The following is a 24,667-nucleotide window of genomic DNA, read 5'->3' as shown; positions in this document are numbered from 1 at the left end:
TTTTCATGTTTAAAAAAGTCAGCTGATGTCAACTTAAAGGTATCAGTGTGCAAAAGCAGTATTTTAAAAATATTTTCTGTATTTTTATTAAAACTTACACAGTACTGTTTATTTAATAATTGTATTTAAGTCCTTCATGTTATATTCTAACAACTCTATTTCTCAAATATTTCTTTTAAACACTTCTTTTAAGGAAGTCTGTAAATTTACAGTGAAAATTGATGAAAGTGTCTTTTAGCATCTTTACTTTCTTCTGATGACAAAAACTCCTATAACATGCTATTACATCTATCAATCTAAACAAATAACACTCATCCCCCCCCCCCCCCCCCCCCAAAAAAAAAAAAAAATGGGTAAAGAAACCTGGACTTTTTTCTTCCTTTCACACATTTCTAGAAGTTTGCATTTCTAGATACACGTGTTCTAATGTGTCTCAGATAAATAAAAAAAGAATTTGGTACAGTTTGAACTGATCCTTTGCTGCTTTCATAGCTGTCATGACCACTGACATTTTTCTCTGCCACTGCAGTTGGAAAGCAGGTCCCACAAATCAATAGGCTTTCAAGAGTTGCTCTCAGATTTCTGTTTTCTGGAAATATTTCTCGTTTGGTGAAGTATGTAATTATCTAGTTGCCCCTAAAATGACTCCTTCTGCTCTTTGTCTTTTTTTTCAATATCTTTGTATTTCCTTCTTTTTGAAAAGAATAGAGCCTTTCTAAAGAAAGAGCATGCCATGAAGCCCTTGGAAATAGGTTGTTTCCAAGATGCATGTATTTGAACTATGAAATAATAATAAGGAATAAAAGTATGGAGCACCTTCAGCTCAGGAGAGGTATATCAAGTTGTGAATGGCAGGGAAGAGGCATTCAGGGGATGATTAGGCAACAGGTTAAAAAAAGTTAATGAAATTTTTTTACACAATACACGAGTGGGATGTGAAACTTACTGCTGTGATGTAATAAGAGGACCACAGTGATTTTAGAAAACTTTGGATAAGCCAGTCAGAGAGGAACCCTTTGAGGAGTATTGACCAAATGGATGCAGACAGAGACTTGAGAGATGGAGTCCCTGATGCAAACCTCAGCAGAAGCTGGCAGAGCATGATGCTAAAAGAAGCATCACTCTAAACCTGTCATTTTTCTTGTCTTCTCTCCATAAGCCTGAACTGTTGGCCGTAGTCTGACAAAGGATACTGGACTGGATGAGAACTGTGCCTTATCCAACACAGTTGTTCTTTCTTATGTTCTTTTTCCTTTCTGTTTTTTCTGTGTTTTCTCAATGCTAGAAGAAGCCCAATAGGAATGCTAAAAAGAAACCTGGAGTTTATAGGCAGTAATGAAACTGGTGGGATTCACTTCTGACCTGTGTTCAGAATTAGCTATTTCCCCCTGTGATTTATTAACCTAATTAATTAAATGATCTGAAACAAAACAAAAGTTTTTGGCCGCTCTCTGCATGGGATGAATTGTTTTCAGACAACAAGACTGGAAGGATGGAAATTATTTGTGTACAAGCTTTGTGTTTGTCTGTAACAGAGGGGTACAGCCTTTGGGTTGATACAATACTTTATGGCACACCCTGAAGAGACAGTGGAAAGGACTGCAGCATTTTAGCCTGGGCCAGGGCCAAATGAAACACCTTGTTTGGCCACCACCAACATTGATGTAATTTCTTAAAGGTTCATCTGAGTGCTTTAAAAATTGTGACAAAGTTATCAAACACGGGGATTTAAATAGTAAAATGTTAACAGTTCTTAACAACTCTCTAAACAGAGCTGTCTGTGAATCCTTGTTAAAGGGCTGGGAGAAAGCACTAGAGGGCTCCCAAGGACTGTTACTGGGACCTGCCACATTGCCTCCAAAAGAACACAAGAAGTGCTCTGCAGTAGGAACACTCACTAAATTGAATGTGGAAGTCTGCGTTGCCTATTATTTGTCAGTAATGATTTGAAAACTTCTTTAAAGCTTTCTATTTTTCTCATAGAATATGCATTTAGCTCCCTTATATGTTTGATTTGGGTTGAGGAGACAAATAGTGTGATTCACATTATTGTTTTCAGTTGTTTTGAAGCAGAATATTTCCAGTTTACCTCTAATTTCTTCTAGAGGCTGCATTATTTAAGCAAGATGCCTTTTCCCATGTAAGCTTCCTGCTATAAATCTAACAAAAATGGAGTGAAATGAGCCCTAAAAGAGAATTAATTTATTTTCTTGTCCCATTCTTCAGCTATTGTAAAACACATTTTCTTATTTTGTGGATAAAATATGAAGAGGAAGATGTCTATCCTTCCATTAAAGATGCATCTCAAAGCTAATCTCTTTAGATTTTTGTAGTAAGATGTTCTACCAGTAGAGTCTCCCATAGATTTAAAAAAAAAAAGTCCCTCACTGTTCCCAAGAATTAGGCTGGAGCTAAGTATTCTCATTGGGCCACCTCTTAGGTCACAAAAAGGGGTGAAAGGAGGAAAAAAAGTCCCCGCAAAGGAAGAGGGAGGGAATACACTGTAAAATAATTAGATAAGGACAGGAAAAAAATACTTCTCTTTTGGACTTTATTCTAATGGTTTTCTACTTTTAGTTTGCTCAGGGAAACATAACTTACTATGTTTTCTGCTGGCTCTGCTGCAGAGATTGTTACTCAATGCAGAAGGGTAGTAACTTCTAAAAATACTGCAGCAATTCTTTCAGGACATGCACTAAAGTAACATCAAAGCAGTAATTCCTTGGATTTGCAGCCATTGTAATAAGCCATAACGCATGGGTGAGAATTTTTTTACATACTAACTCCTCCTCTTTGGTAGTATTTGTGTGATCTATATTAACTATTTCAACCCGTTAATTTAAAATATATTTTGCTGTAAGGCTTGTTTAAGTTTTGAAGCTTTCAATAAAATGTGTTTTAACATTAGGCACATGAACACACTTGTCATAAAACAAATATTTAGAAGTGGGATACTTGTACAGTTTATACACATCTATTTGCCATTAGGGTAAATTTTCCATTATTTACCTCACTGTTGGATTAGGAATTCTTGGATCACTGTAGTAGCTTCTGTGAGGATAGGATTATAAAACCAAGTAATCAGAAAAAAGTAGTGTTCTTTCTGTGGAAGCAGATGTTCACTTTACAATCTCAGCTTTATGATGGTCCTCACCAGTCTTTGCAGTTGTATTCCTATGAAATAAGATGGAATTCTAATTCTATTAAGATGGGTAGGTGCAAGCAGCAGAATTGCCTGTTAATTTTCAGACTGGCTGTGAAACAACTGAGCTACTGATATAAATGTCTTGATTTTGCACATTGTGCTTGAATCTTTTTAGATATGCTATTTCTGTAAAGATTACCATATTACTTGCTTTGGGAAGAAGGGAGTGTACATATGCTGAGAATTTGGATATATACAAAATTCACTTTCATTACATTCAGTTTCTTTTAAAAAAATTTCTTCAGTTACAAAATAATATTTTCTATTCTACATCCTTACTGTATTTTTTATCATAAAGCATCATACAAAAATCCTCTTCAAAATTCCTTCTTTGTACTGATGGTTCTGTCCTTGGGAAGATGAGAGACAATGATCACAGATGGCAGGTATTAACCATATTGTTTAGTGCAGTAGTTGAAACTTCAGGTGCAATGGTAACGAAGACTATTGAAATTCCTCAATTGTATGGCATAGATAATAAATTATTTTAGAATTCTATATTAAAAAAATAAATGTAGGAATATCTGAAGAGTAAAAGAGGGTTTTTTTGTTTGTTTGTTTGTTTGTTTTATTTTTCTTTATTATTATTTTAGAGACATATTACTATGTATCTCCTTTGGTTGGTGCCTTTTTTTTGGCTCTGACTCCGATGGGGATTGTCATAGCTGCCAAACACCCAGCTACCAGAACTGTCCTCCATTCAGGATGGGAGCCTGTTATAACTGCCATGATTATAAGCAGGTAGGTCTGTTTGTCTTGCTGCATGGAAGCATCTTGATAGTCATCCTGTATCTCTGTGTATCTTACTTGATTGTACTTAAGAGACACAATTAAGGAGCCTCTAGAATTTAGGCTTTTGAATTTTAGCACCGATCTAAGAGATTATTTAATCCAATGAAGATTATGAATCTTAAAAGTAGAGGAATTGGCTAATACTCTGTGGTCTTTGTTATTTGTTATGCAGGAAGCCAATTTTAAAAAGTGAATAGCTATACTGGTGTTAGTCTGTAGCTCAGAATGGGGTGATGGCTCAGGGGAAAGATGAGATGAAAGTCCTGGCTTGAAGATGATCTAAGTCAGATTGCTATACAATTTTTAAAATACTGTTTAATGGTCTTTTCTGCCTTATTCTAAATGCTGTACTTTGTTTTCAGTATTGGTGGCCTTATTCTGGACACAACTGTATCTGATCCTAACTTGGTTGGAATTGTTGTTTATACCCCAGTAATTAATGGTAAGACTCTGACAGGATTAATTGCTACTATGATATGCTCAATTGATATACCTTGTTCTGAGAATTGTCTAGTACAGTGAATTTCCCTTGTGCTAATTAATATCTGGAATATTAATTTCAGGTTTTGATTTTGATGTCAACAGCTGTTTATTTGAACACCTGAGAAGTGCTTCCTGTTTTCACTACAACCACTAAAACATGATAGAGAATGTGAGCAGTAGAAACCTCAAGTACGCATTAAGAAACTGAAAGTGTAAATATTGAAGGAGTATATTAAAATATTAAATTGTCAAGTATTACACTGAAGCAGTTATGGCTGGGAAAATGTAGATAATATTTTATTTCAAAGGGTTTTTTTCTGAGAATCCAAGGACAAATTTTCAAACAATAATTTACTATTAATCTGTAATGTATATAGATATAAGAACTGAGCATACTACAGGCAAGTAAATAGATTTCTCAAGAAAAATGTGTGTTGTTTTTTCTGATAATTTGTATGCCCTTTTCAGATGTGCAAGAATGCATTTTTGAAAATTTGGTCCTTAAGTGTTTTATCTTCTAATGATAAGGGCAAGGCAAATTTTAGAAGAATAGTTAATATCTTATTAGACTGGTGCAATTTGCAAATGCCTTTCTTTCCTAGTACAGTACCACAGGATTGATACCTATTTAGTTTGCAACAACTATAATCACCAAATCTGTTCCCACTGTATTGCTGCCTAACTGTTCCTTCTCCTTTTTGTATTTTTCCATTTGATTTTTTACATCAATTTGCACTTTTATCTATTGTTATTAAAACCATTTCTCTAGTTACCAAGTTGATTCTGTTTTAACTTAAGTTGGTCCTTGGAAATTTCATATGAATATGTTCTATTCTGTTTTCTAAGCTATAAATTGATTATGGCCACTTCTTTTCCACCTTGACAATAAGATGTTAATATAGTCACTGGGTTTTAGCTTTGAACCACATTGCCTTGATATAATTAATTTTCCAGGCATAGTTAATGGAAATGTAACACTGGATAGCACCCAAACATTTTATAAGCTTTACTGTGGTTGAGAGTTAGTAGATCTATTGCTGCAAACATTACACAAGCTGTTCAGTTAGAGGCTTTGACAGAAGCATGTTCTTGGCAAATTCATGTTAGTACTTGTTTTACAGCTTTCATGTCTTCTGGATGCTTATAAATTGTTCTTTTAATAATTTGCTCTAATTCTTATGTAGGAATATAAATTTCACTGATATACCCATTCTCTGTATCATCCTTTTTGACCCGCTTGAAAGATTTATTTTCTCTTTTCTCCACTACAGCCCTCAGGTATTCTCTAACCTCCAAGATAATCAGTTGGCAAAAATGATCATTAATACTTCATGGGTTGTTCATTTAACTCTCTAAATGCAGTAAATTTAGCTTCACCACCAGGCCCCACCACTACTTGTGACCAGGTATCACCATTTTTATGAAGGCAGTAGACAAAAGGAACTGAGTATTTCAGTCTTCAGCAGAGCATGTTGCTTACTCTTCTTTCTCATTAAAGGCCCTCTATTTCCTTTCTTCTTACTTTTAATGTGAAACATTTCTGTGTTGCAACTTGACTTCCTTGCTAACTGTAAATTAATTTTTACACTATAGCCATTATGTTTCCTTGCCTGTTCCTTGCCTTTCTATTAATTCAAAATTGAAAAGACTTGCATCTAATTTTCTTGTGTTTCCATTTTGATTTCCAGATGCCTAAAAGGCAAGGCAGACATGTTGATCTTCAGCTTTTTTCTGCTTTACACCTGTAACTTTTCTTATAGTAATAATTTTTTGGTTAACCCCCTGGGTTTGCTTCCTAAGAGGATTATTTTTTTCTTTTCAGGCAGGCATACCCAAACCAATATTAAGGCAATGCTCATATATTCTTTTGAACTGTCTTTATGGGAAAAGAACTAGCCAAAAGCTATAGAGCCCTGGAGGTTTAGCTGACAGGTCAAAAGGTCCTTGACCTTTAGGCAGGTGCAAGAGAGGGAAAGCTGAAGCTACTGGAGCAGGCAGGGAGGGAAAGAGTCTTTCCAGAAGGCTGGGATAGCAAGAGACATGCTTGACTCAGAATTCTAAAGGTAGAGGCATTTCTATTGGAAAATAGAGAGAAAATATCTTCTGTGGAAAGGATGCAGGGTTTTATGGTACACCTCCTGGAAAAGGAAACTGTAGGTGGGTAATTTTTTGGATTGCTGTTAGATTAGCCTCTCCTGGGTTTCATAATTCTACTGACACCTTTTGAAATTGCTGGTCAGTACAGTGTAGTAAACTGGGGGTGAGGAAGTTCTTCAGTTAAAAATCACATCTGTTGACATTCATTTACTGACATGAAAGGTGTGTTAGATCACTTAACAGATGGCTTTTTAAATGTTACTGTTACAGAACGTTTTCTCTACCTTTCCTGGCCTTGGAATTCTCATTCCTAAGCCTAAGTAGCAAAATAAAATGAGGATTTTCCCATTTTATTTTATTTTACCTGAAAATTTGTCGCTCCTATGGCACAGAAAACCTGGAAGAAAACAACAAGGAAACCTGAAAGAAATATTCTTTTCCACTGAGAATGTGTCCAGCCACAATTTAAGGAGATTGTAAATTTGTCCAGAATTTCAAGCTGTCACTGTTTTTTCAGGGCCATTTGCTATGTCTTGAACACCTTAACAGTATTGACTGCAAAATGGTCAGGTGTTAGACTTCCTGTGCACCATTAAGTAGGTTTCTTCCAAGTCCTTTCTAGATAGTTTGCTTATCCTTAGATGTGAGACAAGTGACTTTAATCATGTCCTACACTGTGGAGCCATAAATCTCTTAGTTTAAGAAACACTGGTTTGGAATTTGAGCAACCTTCCACCCCTATTAACAATAATTACAAAGGCTTGCCCAAAATATTAAAATAGTTTTTAAGCAGAAAGGCATTTGTAGTCAGCTTTACAGCTGGTGGCCAGACATATTTCACAACTGTTTTTTCCATTTTCCCACTGTTAAACACATTTCTTGAGATGAATAGTTATTTTTAATTCTATGGTGGGCTGGGTTAAATTCCATCTCTGCTTTTTGAAAATAAAGAAAATGTTGTTGTTTCAGGCAACTTGCAGACTACTTGAGATTTAGATGTCTCTTCGATGTACTGAAGTTCTGAATAAAATAACTAAGCCCAAGTGTGGCTGTGCTTTAGTCTAGGTACTCAAGCTGATCTTGAGTCGTGTTTTCTCATGAATAAGATGGTTAAAATTTGCAAATCGTCTTACAGCATCACACCACGTTGAATTTGGCTCAGGATTTGCAATTTGCAAGTAACCAGATTTCTTTTGTGCAGAAAAAAGATAGTATCTTAAACAATTACATGCTTCTAAATATGCAACAGAAACGAGCTAAGGTGCAGTTACCAGATAGAGTGACTCTCCAGTTTTGCTGTGTGCTTATACAAAACACTGTGAGATATCTTGAGTATTTGCATTTCAGCAGTTACTGGGTAATAACCAACATGGCTGTAGACTTTATCCTGTTTTTATGCACCTTGAAGAATGAAAGTTCCGCAAATTAATTCTGAAAACACCTGAAATTTGGAAATACTTCATATCAAAAGACTTTCCTTTGTAGTAAGTTTGAAGCAGTACTCTTTAAAGGTAGCACAAATGTGCTCTAGTATTTCTTACTCTTTAGCTGTCCATACTTTAGAAGTATTTGCTATCTGAAGGCAATACATAGGCATCAAGGAATATGAGAAACACATATGAGAAAATTTAATACAAAACTTAATTAATGCCAGTTGTCTGGGAGATGAAAATTAGGCTTATGCAACATATTGCCCAAAACATTCTTTTTTTTTTTTTTTTTTTATCTGTTTGTAGAGTAAATTAAATGACAGACTTTCAGGTTTTTCAGAGAGCTTTTACTGCAAATTATTTTGGAGAATATGGGAAGAAAATGCCAAGAAACCATTCCTACTCAAAAAAATAAAATACATCCTTTAATAGTTATATATTTTGATTTCTTGTAGCATAGTTATACTTTGATTTTTCTCACAACTGAGTGGTGCTTTGATTAGAATGTAACCATTGTCTCAAAGAGTTGAGCATCAGAAATTTGCCTCTGATAAATCACAAGGGAAAGCATTAGTGTATACCTGGATGGAAGTAGAGCAATTTGGCTGGGTAGCAAATTAATTTTTCTGCATCCTGAATTGGAAAGAAGGTGTTAGTCTCAGAAGGCAACTCTCCTGTATGAGAACTTTATAATACAGTCTTTCTTATGGCATAAGGAGGAGGGTTTTGATTTTTATTTACTTCTGATGCATTACTGACTGATAGATTTACTACCTTCTAGTTGCTAACTTGTACATGTAAATCTGCATATATACTTCTATAGTGTGTGATCTTTCTTTTAAGTCTTACTTGTACATTTTTTAGAATATTTCAGTAATCATTGTGTTATTTTCACAACACAATTATATCCAGGGCATTTTCATTTTTTGACAGTCAAGTCCCTATTAGTCATAGGAAAGAAATTATTTATGAGTCAAATCAAACATGGGATGTCATAGTTTCATATATAATAAAGGTTTCTCTTAAAAAACATCCATCTAGGGAAAGGTAATATTTTCCATCTGTTTTCCTCCAAACATTTATAAGTATTAAAAGAAATGCTACAAAATAAAATGGAAGATGAATGAAAAAGAAACAACCATATAATTAGGTAGCTAGTTAGGTTTCTAATCTAAGTATTTCACTTGCATAAACCAGGATTTTTTAAAGTTAATGGTAGAGAGGTTAGGGCAAAAATTCATCTTGCATTTTCTGAAAGATAAGATGATTATTCCAAAATTTAGAGTTTTTTGGTCACCATTGTAACTGAGATTCTTTTTCTTCCTTTTAGTTTCATTTTTATGATGCAGATCTTGAATTTCAAAAAAGCTTGTTTGGCAAAACTGACTATTTTGAACTATGGACTGTGCTCAGGAATGTGTGAAAGTGATAATCATCTATCCTTCCCTCTCTTGACAGATTTACAAGAAACATCAGTTTGGGAATTATGTTGGCCTAATTCTCCCCTTAGTAGGTATTAACTGATTTTAGGCCCATTGCACAAGTTGTATTATAGGTGCTTGGGAACAACACAGTATCCTGTGACTGATTAATCCCTCTCCATAGAACTGGGTTTCTAGAAACCTTTAATCTCAGGTTTGCTTTGCCTGTTCTTACACAATTTTTTTTATGTGCCTCATCATGCAACTATTTACATTTTCATCATGGACAGTTACAGCAGTGGTCATTAAAGATGAGTAAGTTCACTTTATCTGGTGTTCTCAGTACTCTCATTGGAGGCAGTTTTCCACAGGAACAATTCTTCAATTAAATGTATTTAAGGAAATGAGTAATAAAAAAAAGAAGAATGAGATGGGGACCTATAGAAAGGGACTTCATACGTAAGGTAGTTGAATACTGATCTGAAAATTTTATGTTGCCTATTGTACAGTTCTCCCCTTGTACTAAACAAGTACTTAAACCACAATTTTTTACTGGTAATTAATAACATGGTGCATGGGGTTATTCCTACTCAGATGGAGGACTTTGCACTTCCTTTTGTTGAATTTCAGGAGATTTCTCTTGACCCAGCTCTTCAGTCTATCCAGTTCCCTCTGAATGGCAGCACAGCCCTCTGGTTTATCAACTCCTCCTCCCAGTATTCTCTGAAAAACCTTACTCTATTTATCAAAAAGTGCAGTGTATGATCCAAGGGACAAACCAGCCCAGAGCTGTGGATGATATCAGACTGATCCGCATCAGCAAGATCCAGCTTCCCTTAACTTCTTGGTTTTTTTACCTGCACTGAGTTATGAGACACAGATTTGCTTTGAAGTATCAAGACTCCTTGATGTAAAGTGCTTTAAAGTGGTTTTCTGACTAACATGGTTAGCTCTATTATTAGAAAAAGTTTCATTTTACCAGATGATGATTAATAGAATCGTGCCCCTAGGCCTGTTTGCGAATACATGGCATGGTTTTGGCTCTACTCTCAATATGGTTTCCTGTGCTTGTCAGACAAAAGACTTGTGATAACATTTTTTACAAGAAATGTTCTTGCTTAGCCCTAAACTGCCTTGATAAAATGATGAGTTTTTAATTTTCTTTCAAATTTGTAAGTCAGTGTGACATCTCTCTCACTCTAGCAGACAACATCTCCTCTGCTTATTGACAAAGCAGCACTCTCATGTTGAACACATTTGCTGTTCTGAGAGGAATGAAGTAGTAATTGCTGGATTTTACTTTTGAATTGAATAGTTTCCCCCTATGTTGTAGTTCTTGCAAAAATGAAAGGAAACTAAAGAAGTAAGTCTTTGCAAATTTAGTATTTGCTAGGATGGCTGCAATGGTGTTTTCCAGGAGAAAAGTTTCTGAATTAATCAGATGTTCATGCAAACAGTCCTCATATATATCTACAGAGCTTTTAATAATATGAGCAGCTACTGAGCATGTGACCATTATATACATTTAGAAGATGCTGAGAAATTATCAGTTTTGCATATCGACATCTTGCCAGCCTACGCAGCTTTATGTTTTCTGCTTCTTGCAGGGAACTGATTAATCTGGTATAGCTGGGATGGTAACTGCACATGCACAGTAGCTGCTGTTACCAAACAAACTGAGTATCTCTGTACACATCCAAGTGATTCATTCAGCCTACTACGAGTCATTCTGTGACCAGCAGAATGGTGAAACCTGATTCTTTTCTCATTTGTATCCTGAGATACAAATTTTTAGACAGACTTTTCAACCTGCAGTGTTCCCTATTGCCTCGTGTTCCTGCTGTACCTGCTGCTGATAACATTCTCTCCAGTTTCCCTCTGCTTTCCACAGCATTGCCATTCCTCTTCTGTCTCACTGAGCTCTTGGCTGAGCCAGAGGCATCATGCCTTGCTCCAAGCCAAGTACTGACTGGCCAGCTGCTCTGCTTATGCTTATTCCATGAACTATATAACATATTACTGTCTTTGTCTCATATAGAACATGGGTTTGGATCTTTTCCTTTATTTATCTAGTCACTGTTTTGTTTTTGGTCGATTGTTTAACCGTGCCTGGAAGTAGTTAGCATGTCTATCCTGGTGTCAGACATGGTTGAAATTGGCCCAAAAGTCCAAAAATAATTAGGGTAATTGGTAGGTTAATGGACAGAACTAAAATACAGTGTCACTGCTGCTGTCACCACCATATATTGTTGGCTGACTGAGTCTGAGCAGGTTGTATGGATTGTAGAAGAATTTATGCTTTACTGTACCTGGCTGTCTTTGTGAGTTCAAATTATACCACTAATATTAGGTTACTGAGGCTCATAAAAATAAAATTGAAAATAATTTGGCTGAAAATACAAATATTTCATTTCCATTTAGATAAAATAGATTGTTCAATGCAGCAGCAATTAGTTGCACCTCTTGAGATCACACCCCACACTGGCTGTTCTGGTTAGCTTGTCATCTTCCTTTGCAGAGCAGCTAATACCTCCTTTACCAGTATTCCATGGCTGGCCAGTTTGTTTTAGAATCACTTTTGATACCTGTCAGTAATTTCTTGCTATCTACATGAGCAATAGGGCTTGGGGAGTACTTTCTCTAAATGATAGTTATAAAAGTGAAAAGGTTTGTCATTAATAGCTCTCCATCAAAGGATTGACAACCAATCTTACACATTCTTTCACAGACTTCTCAATATCTGTTATCCAGACAGATTTTTTAATCACCATTTCAAGTGAATTTATTTGTATTTTTCTTAATTTTTTTATCTCGTACAGTTTCCCTTATTATTAACTAGGGAAAAAAGTTCAGACCACCTATCATGTTTCTGAGTGTCTGAATTTGTTGAAGCAAATAATTACCAGTCACTAAAGGAAATTACATACATCCTAGGAAATACTTAAAATCTAGAGAGTCGTACCAAAGTGATTTTTAGTCGCATTGCTACAAAACTCAAACCAGCCCTATGTACTTCTATCCTTTATTTCTTTTTGTAGTGCTATAAGAGAAGCAAATAATGGCAGAATATTTTACTAATTTTTTGTCTTGTGAATATATCAGTTATTGCAGTTGTTAGCCTGATTATAATTACCCAGATTGCCTTTATGTCCTCTTTTTTAGCAGAAACTATTTTGTATTTTCCAGTCATATGGCATTATCCCCAATTTTGTAGCTCTATTAAGAAATGGTTTTACATAACAGCTTTTCATAATTCAGTCACTGAAATTATCTAATCCCCCTCCAAATATCGTGCATCGATCCTTAATTTTACTTCTGCCTGTCTTTCTGTACCTTATTCTCCTTAGTCTGAAATCTCCAATTTATTGTTCTCAATCGAAGGACAGACTTTGAGTCCTATTTAGATTTGCTTTAATATTTTAAAACCTTTTGTAGTTTAGATAAATCCCTTACTTTGCTACTTTTTCTGTAGCTCATCTGAAAAAAGAGCTACTGCTATTTTAATTTTCTTTGCAAACTCTCACTCAGCCTTTTGCTAGTTTATCTTTTATCCTTGTATCTCCTGATACAAGGGAATGTGCATTTCCTGGTTTGTATCTGAAGGGGTTTTTTTTGTTTAAAAGACCTACTTCCTTGTTAGCTTCAGCCATTTACTGTCTTTAAGGAGCAGTGAGGCAGGACATCTCCTTTCAGATCTCAGTTAGATCTCTGTGCCAACCACTCCATAGTCACCAAAAGAATTTAGCAAACAGGGTCGCCACAAACACTTGTTCTGCAACCAGACAAAGCCATAAGCATCAGATAAACAAATTAATTCAACTACAATAAACGAGGCCTTTCTCCTGAAGTGGGGACAAGATGTGCATCAATTTTACTTCTTCTCAGACCAGCTCATTGCTATGTAAAGCATCTGAATTGGGGAAAGAAAAAGTATGTGCTTGATATGCAAGTAGACAGCTCGAGTATAATAATAGGAGGGTTTCATCTTACTGCATTCTGCCATGTGGATATAACAAGTTTTTTTAGTTTTCTGCTCATTGAAGTAAAAATTCATAGAACGTGAAACAGCCCAGAATGGGAGGAATCTTGAAATGTCATCTGGCTCAACCTTATGTGAGAAAGGGAGCCTGGATGAGATTTTCTAGCACCTGATCCAGTCATGTCTCAAAAACCTCCAGTGAAGTGGACTCCACCACATCCCTGGGGTGGTTGTTCCAGTGAATGATTTTTCTCACTATAAGAAATTTCTTTTTTTTTTAATATTGAGATGAATGCTCTGCTGACACAACTTGTACACATTGCCCCTTTTCAGAAAGAAAGTGGAATCTCCATCACTACCATTTTTTTAACAATCATGTATTCAGACACTCACCTTGTTCTTTCAGCCTGAATTATGAGTGGCAGAAGACTAGAGTTACTCATGCTTTGTGTCAGAGGGGAATGAATATGTTGAATACATTCACTCTGGAAGCCTTTTCCAGCCCTGTGGATCTGTGTGTGAAATCTGCATTTATGTTTGTGGTAGTGAGCATATCTGCTTCCATTACTTACCCTGGCCAGGAATGCTGACCTAGGGAGGTAATCCAGCAGTAGCACAACTATGTCACACTTCTGGTGATCCAAGAGGGATTTCCCAAGAGGCAGTGATAAAAGGGAGTTTCACCTATGAGAAAGCATAAGATTGAACCTTTTGGGAGGTTTTGAATTTCTTGCACTTACCATGATTCAAAACTGATCTCCAAATACCCAGTGATAAATTAAACTGTAGCCCACATTTTTTGGACTTATTTTAATGATTGGCAGTCTGTCTACAACTAATATGCATTCTAAAGATATTTCTCATTTTGACTTTTATATGTAAGGTGCTTTGATAAACATAGAGGAAGTTGGTAAGTATGCAAAAAATATTGCCTACTAGAGGAAAAAAAATAGTTGAACATTTTTCATTGGTTCCCTTTTGCATTTCAGGTATTGGTGGCAATCTAGTAGCTATTCAAGCTAGCAGAATTTCTACCTACCTCCATTTACATAGCATTCCTGGAGAGCTGCCAGAAGAGGCCAAGGGTTGCTATTACCCGTGCAGAACATACTGTGGTACAGGTATGTCTCAGTCAGTTAAAAATCCTGTCTCACATCTCTGCAGCTCTGTATGCCAGACTGTTCCAGCAGTGAGAAATGGCAATGAGCTCAGCTTGCTGTGTGCAACTCAGAGGCTGGTGAGGCTTGGCAGTTTTCTTTGCCTGCAGCTATTTGTGTGAGAATGAGAAGAAACTCCCTGAGGGGTGGATGAGTAGAGAGGAGCACAGGGAAGGGTGAAGCCCTGGCAAGGGCTGGTGAGGCAGGACACCAGGATTCCCACTCAGAAAGGTTTCAGGCTTCAACTTTCCTTGGCTTCTTTGCCTGCTCCAAACTTTTGTCTGCCTTCTGCAGTTCAAACCAATTTCCTGTTAGGGCCAAACATTGTATCAGACATTATTACAAATCCAAATCCCTATCCCTGCTTTCCATTTCCAGTTTGCCATTCTCTCTCTAGATTGTTTCTTCACAGCTTATTCCTCCCCTGTATTTCCCACTTTCCTAATGATGTAGTAACTGTGGTGAAATGTAATGTGTCACCACCATGTATTACACTTCCATATTTATTAAATGAACTGAAACCGATGTGGAAGTGGTAAATGTGGGATTACTTTTTAGAAATATAAGGCATTTTTGAGGATGTCTTGAATATGAAGTCCAAAAGATCCTCTTTCCTGCTAAGACTTTAGGACGTCCAAAATGTAGATGGTATTACATGAGCACAGAATGAAGGCAGTTTGCAGCCTTTTCCAGAATGGTTCTGCTTACCTTTTCTGGAAGACAGTGAAATTCCTCAAGGAGTCTTCTAGTGGAAAATAATGCCTGCTCCTCCACAGTAGCCAATGCTGTGGAATTCCAAAAATACGAGTGTTTTATATTGAAATGAATAAAAATCTAATTTAATAATTTAAGAGCTTGACCAAATTTTTTTTCTTTTTCTTCCTTTTTTTTTTATTGTAGGAGTAAATAACAAATCAGCTCAAGTTCTGCTTCTCTTGGTGATTCCTGGACACCTGATTTTCTTGTACACTATCCACTTGATGAAAAGTGGACATACTTCCTTAACCCCCATCTTTATAGCAGTATATTTGTTTGCAGCTCTGCTACAGGTAAGAATAAGTACAGCTGGCAAATACTTGTATAAAATCAAGTTCTTGAAGAAAATAGGTTTTTTTTTCTGGTATCTGAAATCTCATGAATGGTACAAGAAGGTGTGTTTGAATGGAGGCTTTCAGCACAGCTCTGAAATGGGTGATGATCTCCACAAATACACAGCTTACACAGGTGTCTTGTTGTGAGTGCTTTTCAGAACATACTTAACTGCATTATCTCCTTGTCATGCATCTTGCACATACGTTTGCAACCACTGCATCTAAACATTCCCTTCATTTTAATCAGCTAGAGGGGAAATGGAAAGAAGGGAGGGGAAATGGAAAGAAGGAAAGGTAGCATTTATGAATAAGGAAAATCAAGGAAAACTCTTGAAGAAATCTCCAAAAATGGTTCACATTATTGTTTTAGCTAATATAGTCCAGTAGAAGAAAATATTACAGCTTCCGTGGTGTGTTCTTAATATTTATTAGTTTAAATTAATATGACAGCAAATACTGTACAAGAAATTGTAGTTGCATTAATTGTCAAACTTTGTTACCTTATTTGGCTGTTTTACCTAGTGTTCTGTTCATACTCAGCAAGGGCAGTTCTTGAAAGATGCCTTTTGAAATAGCAATGTCTCAAGGTGAAATGATTTCATTTTGAGAAATCACCAATACAAAACTAAAAGTTTCATTAAAGTCACGCTAATTTTTTTTAGGGATAACCTGCCTGAATTAGCTATAATGTTCCATTACACCTTAAAACCAAAAAGTGACTGTTTGTGTTACACAGTAAAAGTGTAGTTGAAATATCCACAATTTAAATATACATACTGCTTCGAAAAATGTGACCAATTTAGTTTTAGAACACAAACAACATTGTAAACAGGTCAATCCTTAATAAAATTATAATTTTTAATGTTCTGAATTGTCCCGTTATTTATCACACTACTATTTCAATAAGGACAGGTTTCAAAAACTGTTACTATTTCATATGAGAATTTTCTACCTTTCTGGTAGGACGTGACTGGTAATGTTTCAACCTTTGCAAGACAGAGAATATCACCCTACAAGACATAAATTACTTTTCATTTTCCTCTAAGATAATATTCCTAGTTTCCAGCCTTATCACTTGTTTTATAATAATGTGTTTTCCTGAGGAAATGATGCCATTCCTTTACTCTATCAGTCCTGTCTGGGTTGGGGCAAGAGCCCCTGGCTGTAAGGCTGCAATGGGATTTCTGTTAGTATTAAACTTCCAAGATTTCCCATGAGAATCAATCTGAATTCATAAATCCAGTCCTCCTGCTCACTGAACTGCAGTGACAGCATGTTTAGGGACACTTTTACTTCAACAGCAAGGCTTTGGAAATGCAGAAAATTCAGGTTTTCATGTGAAAACCAAGTTAAGGCCATATGGCAGGACTTTCAAATTACATGGTAATTCAGACCCAGCAGCAGCATGTATACAGGTGTAAAGTTGCATTTTCATTAATTCAGGATCTGATTGGAGTATTCGAATTTTAGTCATGTATCTCTATTGCAGTGGCCACACCTGATTTTCTTGATTTTTCACCAATAAAGAAGACAAAGAGCTTTTCCCTTCTTTTTCCCTGCTCCCTTTTATGGATTTCCCCTCACCCCCCCCCCCCGCCCCCCCGTTTATCTTCTGTCTTAAGTCATAAAAGTTGTTTTGAGATGCATTTACTTGGAAACTGAGTACCAGTATTGCAAACTATAACTTCTCATGGGTCTTGACATATTTACAATTTGAAACACCTAGGTTTTTAAGACCTGAAAATGTTCAATAGATTCCTTTCCCCATTTGAATTATTCTGGTATTTTTCTAGCAGTGATTATTGTAGTGTTGCATACCTCTAATTAGAGCAGATTTAGTTTTCAGAGAAATGACGTTTGCTTTAATCCTTAAATCTTCAACACATTTTATTTACCTGTTGGTCTGAATTACTTCCATACTGCAGTTTCATGCTTTGAAGTTTCTCCTTTCTCAAGGAAAGCACTTAAATATTTGTACTCATTCGTGCAGTGACATCATCTATGCACCTGGAATAAGCAAAAATAGTTTTCAAGCTGCCATTTCTTTTGGCATAACCTAACAGCTTCTGATCTTACTTTTCCTGAACTCTGTATTTTTGCCCTCTCAGTGAGAGCTTTTCCAGTTCTGCTGTAAAACTGAAAAACCTCACAGTTAAGCATCATTATTCCAATTAAGAAAAAAACCAAATGCATTGAAAGTCTTTTGAGCAGCAAGAGATCTGCATTCTAGGCCTTTTTTGTAATATATTGGACTTTGTATTTATTTTCACTATGCATGGCAGGTATATGAAGATGAATGTCAAAAATTACAATCCTACTTGCAAGCTGGATATTTTATATTTGAGGTGGTAGACGATAATTTAGCAGAAAACAGTGATTCCCAAAGGTAGGAGTTAATTATAGTCAGTCCTGTAAGGAGGTTTGATATCACTGCTTTGCCCTTTGCCATTCCTTATTTGGGTTGAACTGGGGGCAGAAAGGGATGCTGAAAATGATTAGGGCAAAATACCTATTGCCTATGTAGGTTTTTCCTCACTATATTAAAAAAATAACAGCAGAAATTAAATGAATTTTCTGTCTTTAAAATTCAAGTGGCTATTGTAAGATGTTGAATCATTTAATGACATATTTTACAGTGGACTGCAATAGCTTATTAATTGACATTGATTCTATTTATTATTTCTGACTGCCCAGCTCTGTTTATTTAAAATGGAGAGGAAAGGATTAGAGGAATGGCAAACATAGAATTCCAAATGGAATGTTGGAGTAAATGGGAAAAAAATCAAGAAAATATTAATGCAAAGATATTGATTATTCCTTTTATATTTGTCTCTTTCAGTTTATGGTATCCCACATTATTTCTACAGTAAAACTGTAACATATATATTAATTCTATTTCACATTTTGACAAGACTTTTCAAATTGCCTGTAAACTTCACTATCCATCCCAAAGTGATAAAAATGGAATTTATTTGCACTGAAATTTCTATGCAGTATTACTGAAGTTCCAGTCAGAGAGTTAGTTTAATTTTCATCTAAATCTTTCATTGTTTGCTTGTTGTTTTTTCAACACCCAGGCCTACCAGCTTCTTTCATCTCTTCTCCCTACCTGTTCTGAGATATTCTTAGATATTTTCTCCATGGCATGTCATTTAAATAAGCTATTTATGGGAACTAAATAATTAATATGCCATGATGTATTATCAATAGCATGATTCCATTTTTATTGACTGAAAATATGCAGTGTAATAAAGTACAGTTTCACTGAATGTGTAGGATTTTTTCTAAAGATCGTTACATTAAGATATTTTAAGTATGATAAAGTACATTAAGATATTTAAGTACATTTTAAATAATATGAATAGCCAGAGCTATGATTTGCATTCTTTTTGATTCTTTGTGAACAAAATAGTTCTGGGTTTCTAGGCTTAAGAAAAAGGAGAAAAAAAATATTTCATTTTCATTTTCCTGCCCTTAATAGTACAGCTGTTTCTGTTCTTTAAATAAATATATATTCTTGAAATGTTCTTTGATTAAATTTATAAATTGATTGTAGTGATATCCAAGGCTGTACTCTATCTTTAGTGGGGCTGGGATTTCACAATTATTTTTCTATGAAGGGAGGAAAACTGCACACATATTTATATTAATCTGCATTCACGTAAAAATTTTAGGCTGAAGTTTAAAAGGTCCGAATTAACTCTGTAGTGAAGAGGCTGTTCTGTGTTTATGAGTGGCAGCACCATAGGAAAATACAATAAAAAATGCTATAGGGATTGTATACCCTGTAAGTATGCTGGGTGCTTCACACAATGCACTGTACAGTATCAATGTGCCTAATCAAACCCAGAATAAAGCCTGTAATTGTGTTTTGGATTTGGTGAATGGGCTCTGCTTTAGAGGAATACTCTTTCCTTGAAAGTATTACAAAAACAAGCTACAGACATGCAGCAGCACACTGCGTGCAGCTACAATTATGGCATGTAACCAGTGAAGGTTGTATTAGATGAGAAACAGTCCTCTTATTCCTCACAAAGACACAAGTATATTTTTTTTTTCCTGTATGAGGCTGTGCAGCAGGCAGAGTTTCATCCCTTGTCTTGTCAGGCTGCAGCAGAGGGAGAGCAGTGCTGGAATTGCCAAGCTGTCAGTCCTGGCACTTGGCTTGGGGCTCTCAAAGGCAGCCTCTGTTCTCTGCATGTTCTCACTGAGCCAGTAAAATGCCCTCTGAGGAATTTTCACACCTACTGACCAAATCTGAACACACAGTTACGTTAAAGTCTCAGGGAATAAACAAACAATAGGAGATTCCCAGAGCTATTACCAAGCAAATAAGTAATTCCAAAATTCTTCTTACCCGGTGAAGGTCAGGATAGGCACAGCTGTGAAGTCACTTTTGCAGTGCTTCAGGGCTCTTTGGGGCAATAGAAAACCAAAAATTCAGCAGTGCTCGTAACAACTTCCTGCTCACATCAAAAAGATCTTGGATTTCACACCAATGTGAGGATCCTAGTGATGGTATGGGCCTCTTTAATGTGGAAACATAACTCGTGGGATATACTGTAAATTACAGAGAAAAAAGGAAGGTTGTGTTTATGGACAAAATATGGATGCATTGGACATATTGCCTTATCTAACAGGATAGGTTATTTCCTAAAGATGGAGCATATAACTGCTAAAGAGACTATATTCCAAGGAAATATGGGAAGTCCAGCCCCAATCTGGAGAGTTCTGTATGTTCAGTACTTTCTCATTGCAGCATGACAAGCAGACTTGCCAGACTCACTGGGGTCTGACCCTGGGTACCAACAGCTCCTTCCCTGTCTGTGGGAGAATCCCTGTCACAGCAGGGATTATTTGTCATTTTTGCCTCCGGAGGGCTGAGCTCACAGTGCTCGTGTACGTAGCATGACACACTGAGTTGTGCTTCAGCTACTTCAGGCTGAGCATACCAGAGCACTTACTGGTCTGGGTTACACATCCTAGCAGCTAGCTGAGAAACAGCTTGAAGTTAGGGCTGTTTTGGTCAAACCAGCGTGTCTGGCAAAGCTACAAAGAAATCAAGATGACAATCTGAAAAACTTGATTCAAACTGAAATCTAAGGGGGGAAGAAAAAGTCGCTTCTTGCAAAATTCAGTTAAAGAAGTATTCTCTTTTTTACTTCAAAGAGGTCTCAGTGTGACATCAGTGCATGCTGTGCTGTCTGGGTACTTGGGTACATTAGAGGAGCTGATGCCACTTAGCTACAACACAAACAACAGCAGCAGGATAAAAGTTGCTGTTCAGTGGTTTCCTTGCAGCCAGGCATTGAAGGAAATCTCTTTTTGTTTGGAGGAAACAGTGACTTGTCCCCTCTGGACATGATAGACACCAGAGAACCAGAGAATGCCATGCAGAAAATTATCTTTTAAAAAATGTGTGTAGTTCCTGCTCTGAGAGTTCACTGACTACAGATTTCTGGCTGTAGACAATGGAAACTCAGCAAGTTCAGTTAGATCTATTACAAGCACTTTACAGTTACTACTTCATCAAAAGCCATTTAAAATTGGAGACATGTAGTGTATAGTTTGAAAATTAACTTAATGGAGGGTCAAAGCCACTAGAAGACTTAAATCGTAACTCTGGAGAGAATGACAGAGTCAGAACACAGTAGTCTTTAGAGAGTCTTAAATGGGATTTTTTACTCATAATTTAAAAAACAAATAAATGAACTTACCTTTGAATTTCATAGACTTGTGAGGGGTTTTGTCCAGTAATTGCAGGATCTTTTCATAGTGAAGTTATGGATAAATTTTGAGTCAGTGTAATTTTGAAAGTAAAGGAGACTTAAAATACATTTGAAAAGAGGTTATCTCCATTTATTTACATATGTTTCCTGTCTAAAGTAACAGAATGCAACTATTTTGTAAAGCACCTTCAGATGGAAAAAATTTAAGCTGGAATCATCAGTACTAGCAACAGGGAGTTTAACGGTTTAATTTTCCAGCTTGGTGTTGGAATTCATTTACCAAAGCAACTAATGTCTAATATAAAAGTGAACAATTCTACTCTGCTTTACAAATATTCTTCATTTGAATATTACACTTTTATCACTGTGAATTTGACATGCATCCACTGATGACATATGGACATTCCAGATGAAAGAAGCAATAAAATATTATAGCATCCTGCAACTTATTAATTAGGCTATAGGAAGCCTAGACAGTACTAAGAATATTTGGAAGGAGTTACGTATTTTTATTTTAAATAATAGAGTTTCAGTCTTTTCCCGTTTTAGGAATCATGTGAAATTGTTTCTTATGATTATTCTTATGATGAAAAAATACTGGTATACTACATACAAAAGATCAAAAATAACTTTTCTTCACCTAACGTTTCCTTATAGTATCTAAAAACCTTGAAAGAATGAAAATTTTGTGCAAAATAACAAAAGAAAAAAACCCTGCTTTGTAGTGTGTAATATTCCCATTTCTAGCCTTGCAGTCATAAGATTTGAACTTTCAAAATAGTAAAGCTCATTCATATTTAAGTATTCATATTCAGTTCCATTTCCAATCTGAAATTCATAATTTGGGTCAGCAAGTTCAATATCAAGAATTACTCTCAATTTCCATCCTTTGTTGTACCAAATAATATGAGTACTAATATTCTTTATTTTTAGATTCTTCATCATTAGGATTTTTCAAGCTTTTCCCCTCCCTCGTACTCTTATTGCTGTATTCTGCTGCTTCTGAGGACTTATTTTGACAGTGAGACTGAAGGGTGATTTTAACAAATGCAGTCTGTCTGATCATGCCTTTAGTTTCATTTTCCTCTCCTTTGATTGTGATTTTTTTTTCTCTGTAGTAATGATAATAATATAGCATGATTTTCCTTTTAAACTACTGAAACATCTGGAATTCTGCTTGTATTTTTGCAATCCTGTCTCTGGGGCCTTTTTTTTTTCTTGATCAGTGACTTTTGAGTGTCTCCCTTTTCATAGCTAGGTCTTTTTATACAGATAGATATTTAGTTCTTTTTTTCTCTTTCTTAAACCCTGCAGTTATTTCATCCTTCAGTCTGGAATAATTTCTGAAACTTTGTTTCATAATTTTACTACTACTAATCTCCTTTTTTTTGAAGAAAACTCATTATATTAAATAATTTCTATAGTAAATAATTTCAGCTTGCATCTTGAACAGTGCTGCATGTATTTACAAGCTTTTCTTAGCAATTCTCTACTCCATGCTAAACAGCTTATTTTTGTACTGTATTATTAGGCTCTTCTGTAATGTTCTTCCCTTTATTTTTTCCCTCAAAACCAGCTGGTTTTCAGTTGGGAGAAGGAAGGCTTTCTTTTTCATAGCATGAGTGCAGGGCAGAAATGCACAGTGTTTGTACTGCTGTGCCATCTGCATCAATTTACTGACAGCAGTATCTATCACTGATAAATAAATAAATCTCACAAAACATGAAGTGTCATCCTGCAATGTCTCTTTTACAACTTTTTTTTTATCTGTCAGATCTTTGTGAGTCACTTATCACTTTGAATACAAGACTGTCTTTCAAAAATTCAGCAAACTCATAGTAGCGTGCTGCTTTATTTTTCATTTCTTTCTTTTCTTTTATCTTTCCCAAAATAATAATTGATTGATGAGTTTGATTGCCTTCTCTTAACAGTGACGAGAAGCAAAATCTTCTTGAGGTCTTAGTCACATCAATTCTGTCTTGCATTACAAACTGATGTGAGCAAATAAGTAACCATTTCCAAAGACTGAGCCCTATAATTCTTAAATGTTAGTGAGTTTCTAGCCATGCAAATGCATGATGGATGATAGCATTATTCCTTCACCAAAATAAGTGAAAGCTGGAACTGCAGTCTCATAATTTAATCTGTGGGCACTAAATTCCAATTTCCATCACATACTGTTACAAGCACCAGCAAATATAATCTGCTCTAAATCTTTCTCATGACTTACAGAATGAAGGCTTGTTATAACTTGCTTTATTTGTTGTGCACCCATACATTAATACAGCTAAAGTAATTATTTGGGAAGGTTCACAAAAGCTTAGTTTCCAAACTGCCCATTTAACACTAAGTCAGTTATTTCAGGATGGGAAACATATAGCCCACTGAAAGGTTTTCATGTCGTGATTTTTTAGAGTCAAAAGTGAATACTGTCATCTCAATTGGACTGTGTATGTTATGTCTAATTAGTTGTGTTCTGTAAATGCAGTGTATATTTTTCTTGGGATGAATGCTCTCATGTTCCAATGGGACATGCATAACTATTGTGGATGTGGGGCGCTGCAGCGTCTTCCAAGCATATCCTGTAGGAGATGGGAATGTACAGGATCCTTTAAACAGGCCTCTTTTTGTCTCTGTAAGAAGAAGGAGCTGACTCAAGGAATCTGATAGTCCTCCAAAGAAAACATCTGTTTTAAATATATTTGTTTGGATTCCAGTCAGCGCACCTAGGACTTGCATAATTAGCTTAGACTACAGAGTTCCCTTTTCAAAAGATACATTTATATAAATAAGCCATGCATTTTTCATTAAGCAAATACTCCCCTTTTCTCTTTTCTTTTTAAAATTATAAATTCAGGCTCATATTTTAACATACACTTTTGCAAAGTAAGGATTAAATGAGAAACCTTTTCAACACAATTATTTGTATGACATTCATTTTGCTGTACTTATAGTGGGGGTCTTGCAACCATCTGATCAATTTTTCAGTGAATGACTGTATGCATTTATAAGCATGGTTTTGATGCCAATAATTGATTGCTTAGTAGATAAAATATTATTGTTGTACTTTTTTACTACTTTTGATAAAAGTAGTAAATACCTACATTGTTTTAAATATAGATGGTAGAGTTTTAAAAAATTAATTGTGGTAGTACATGTCTAAAGTTTGCCCTTCTTAAAGATCTAAAATACAGAATTTATTTCAAGTTAAGTAGCTCCTTAGAAGCTACAAGAAGAAATGAAACTCAGTTAGTGGTCCCTTCTCCATTTATCTTGTGCCATT

General features: G+C 35.7%; 1 protein-coding gene across 1 annotated transcript in view; it reads left to right on the top strand.

The window, feature by feature from the left end:
• SLC41A2 (solute carrier family 41 member 2) overlaps positions 1–24,667 on the top strand; it is a 35,785-nt gene that overhangs the window by 10,117 nt on the left and 1,001 nt on the right. Inside the window, exons 6-9 of the mRNA XM_062491273.1 lie at positions 3,799–3,946; positions 4,360–4,439; positions 14,397–14,528; positions 15,465–15,613. Coding sequence (XP_062347257.1) covers positions 3,799–3,946; positions 4,360–4,439; positions 14,397–14,528; positions 15,465–15,613 — 509 coding nt within the window. The remainder of the gene's footprint in view (positions 1–3,798; positions 3,947–4,359; positions 4,440–14,396; positions 14,529–15,464; positions 15,614–24,667) is intronic.

This window comes from Cinclus cinclus, chromosome 4 (genome assembly GCF_963662255.1).
Source record: "Cinclus cinclus chromosome 4, bCinCin1.1, whole genome shotgun sequence".
Lineage (NCBI taxonomy): Eukaryota > Metazoa > Chordata > Aves > Passeriformes > Cinclidae > Cinclus > Cinclus cinclus.
The sequence above is the reverse complement of the archived record's forward strand: the minus strand, read 5'-3'. Positions and strand labels throughout refer to the sequence as shown.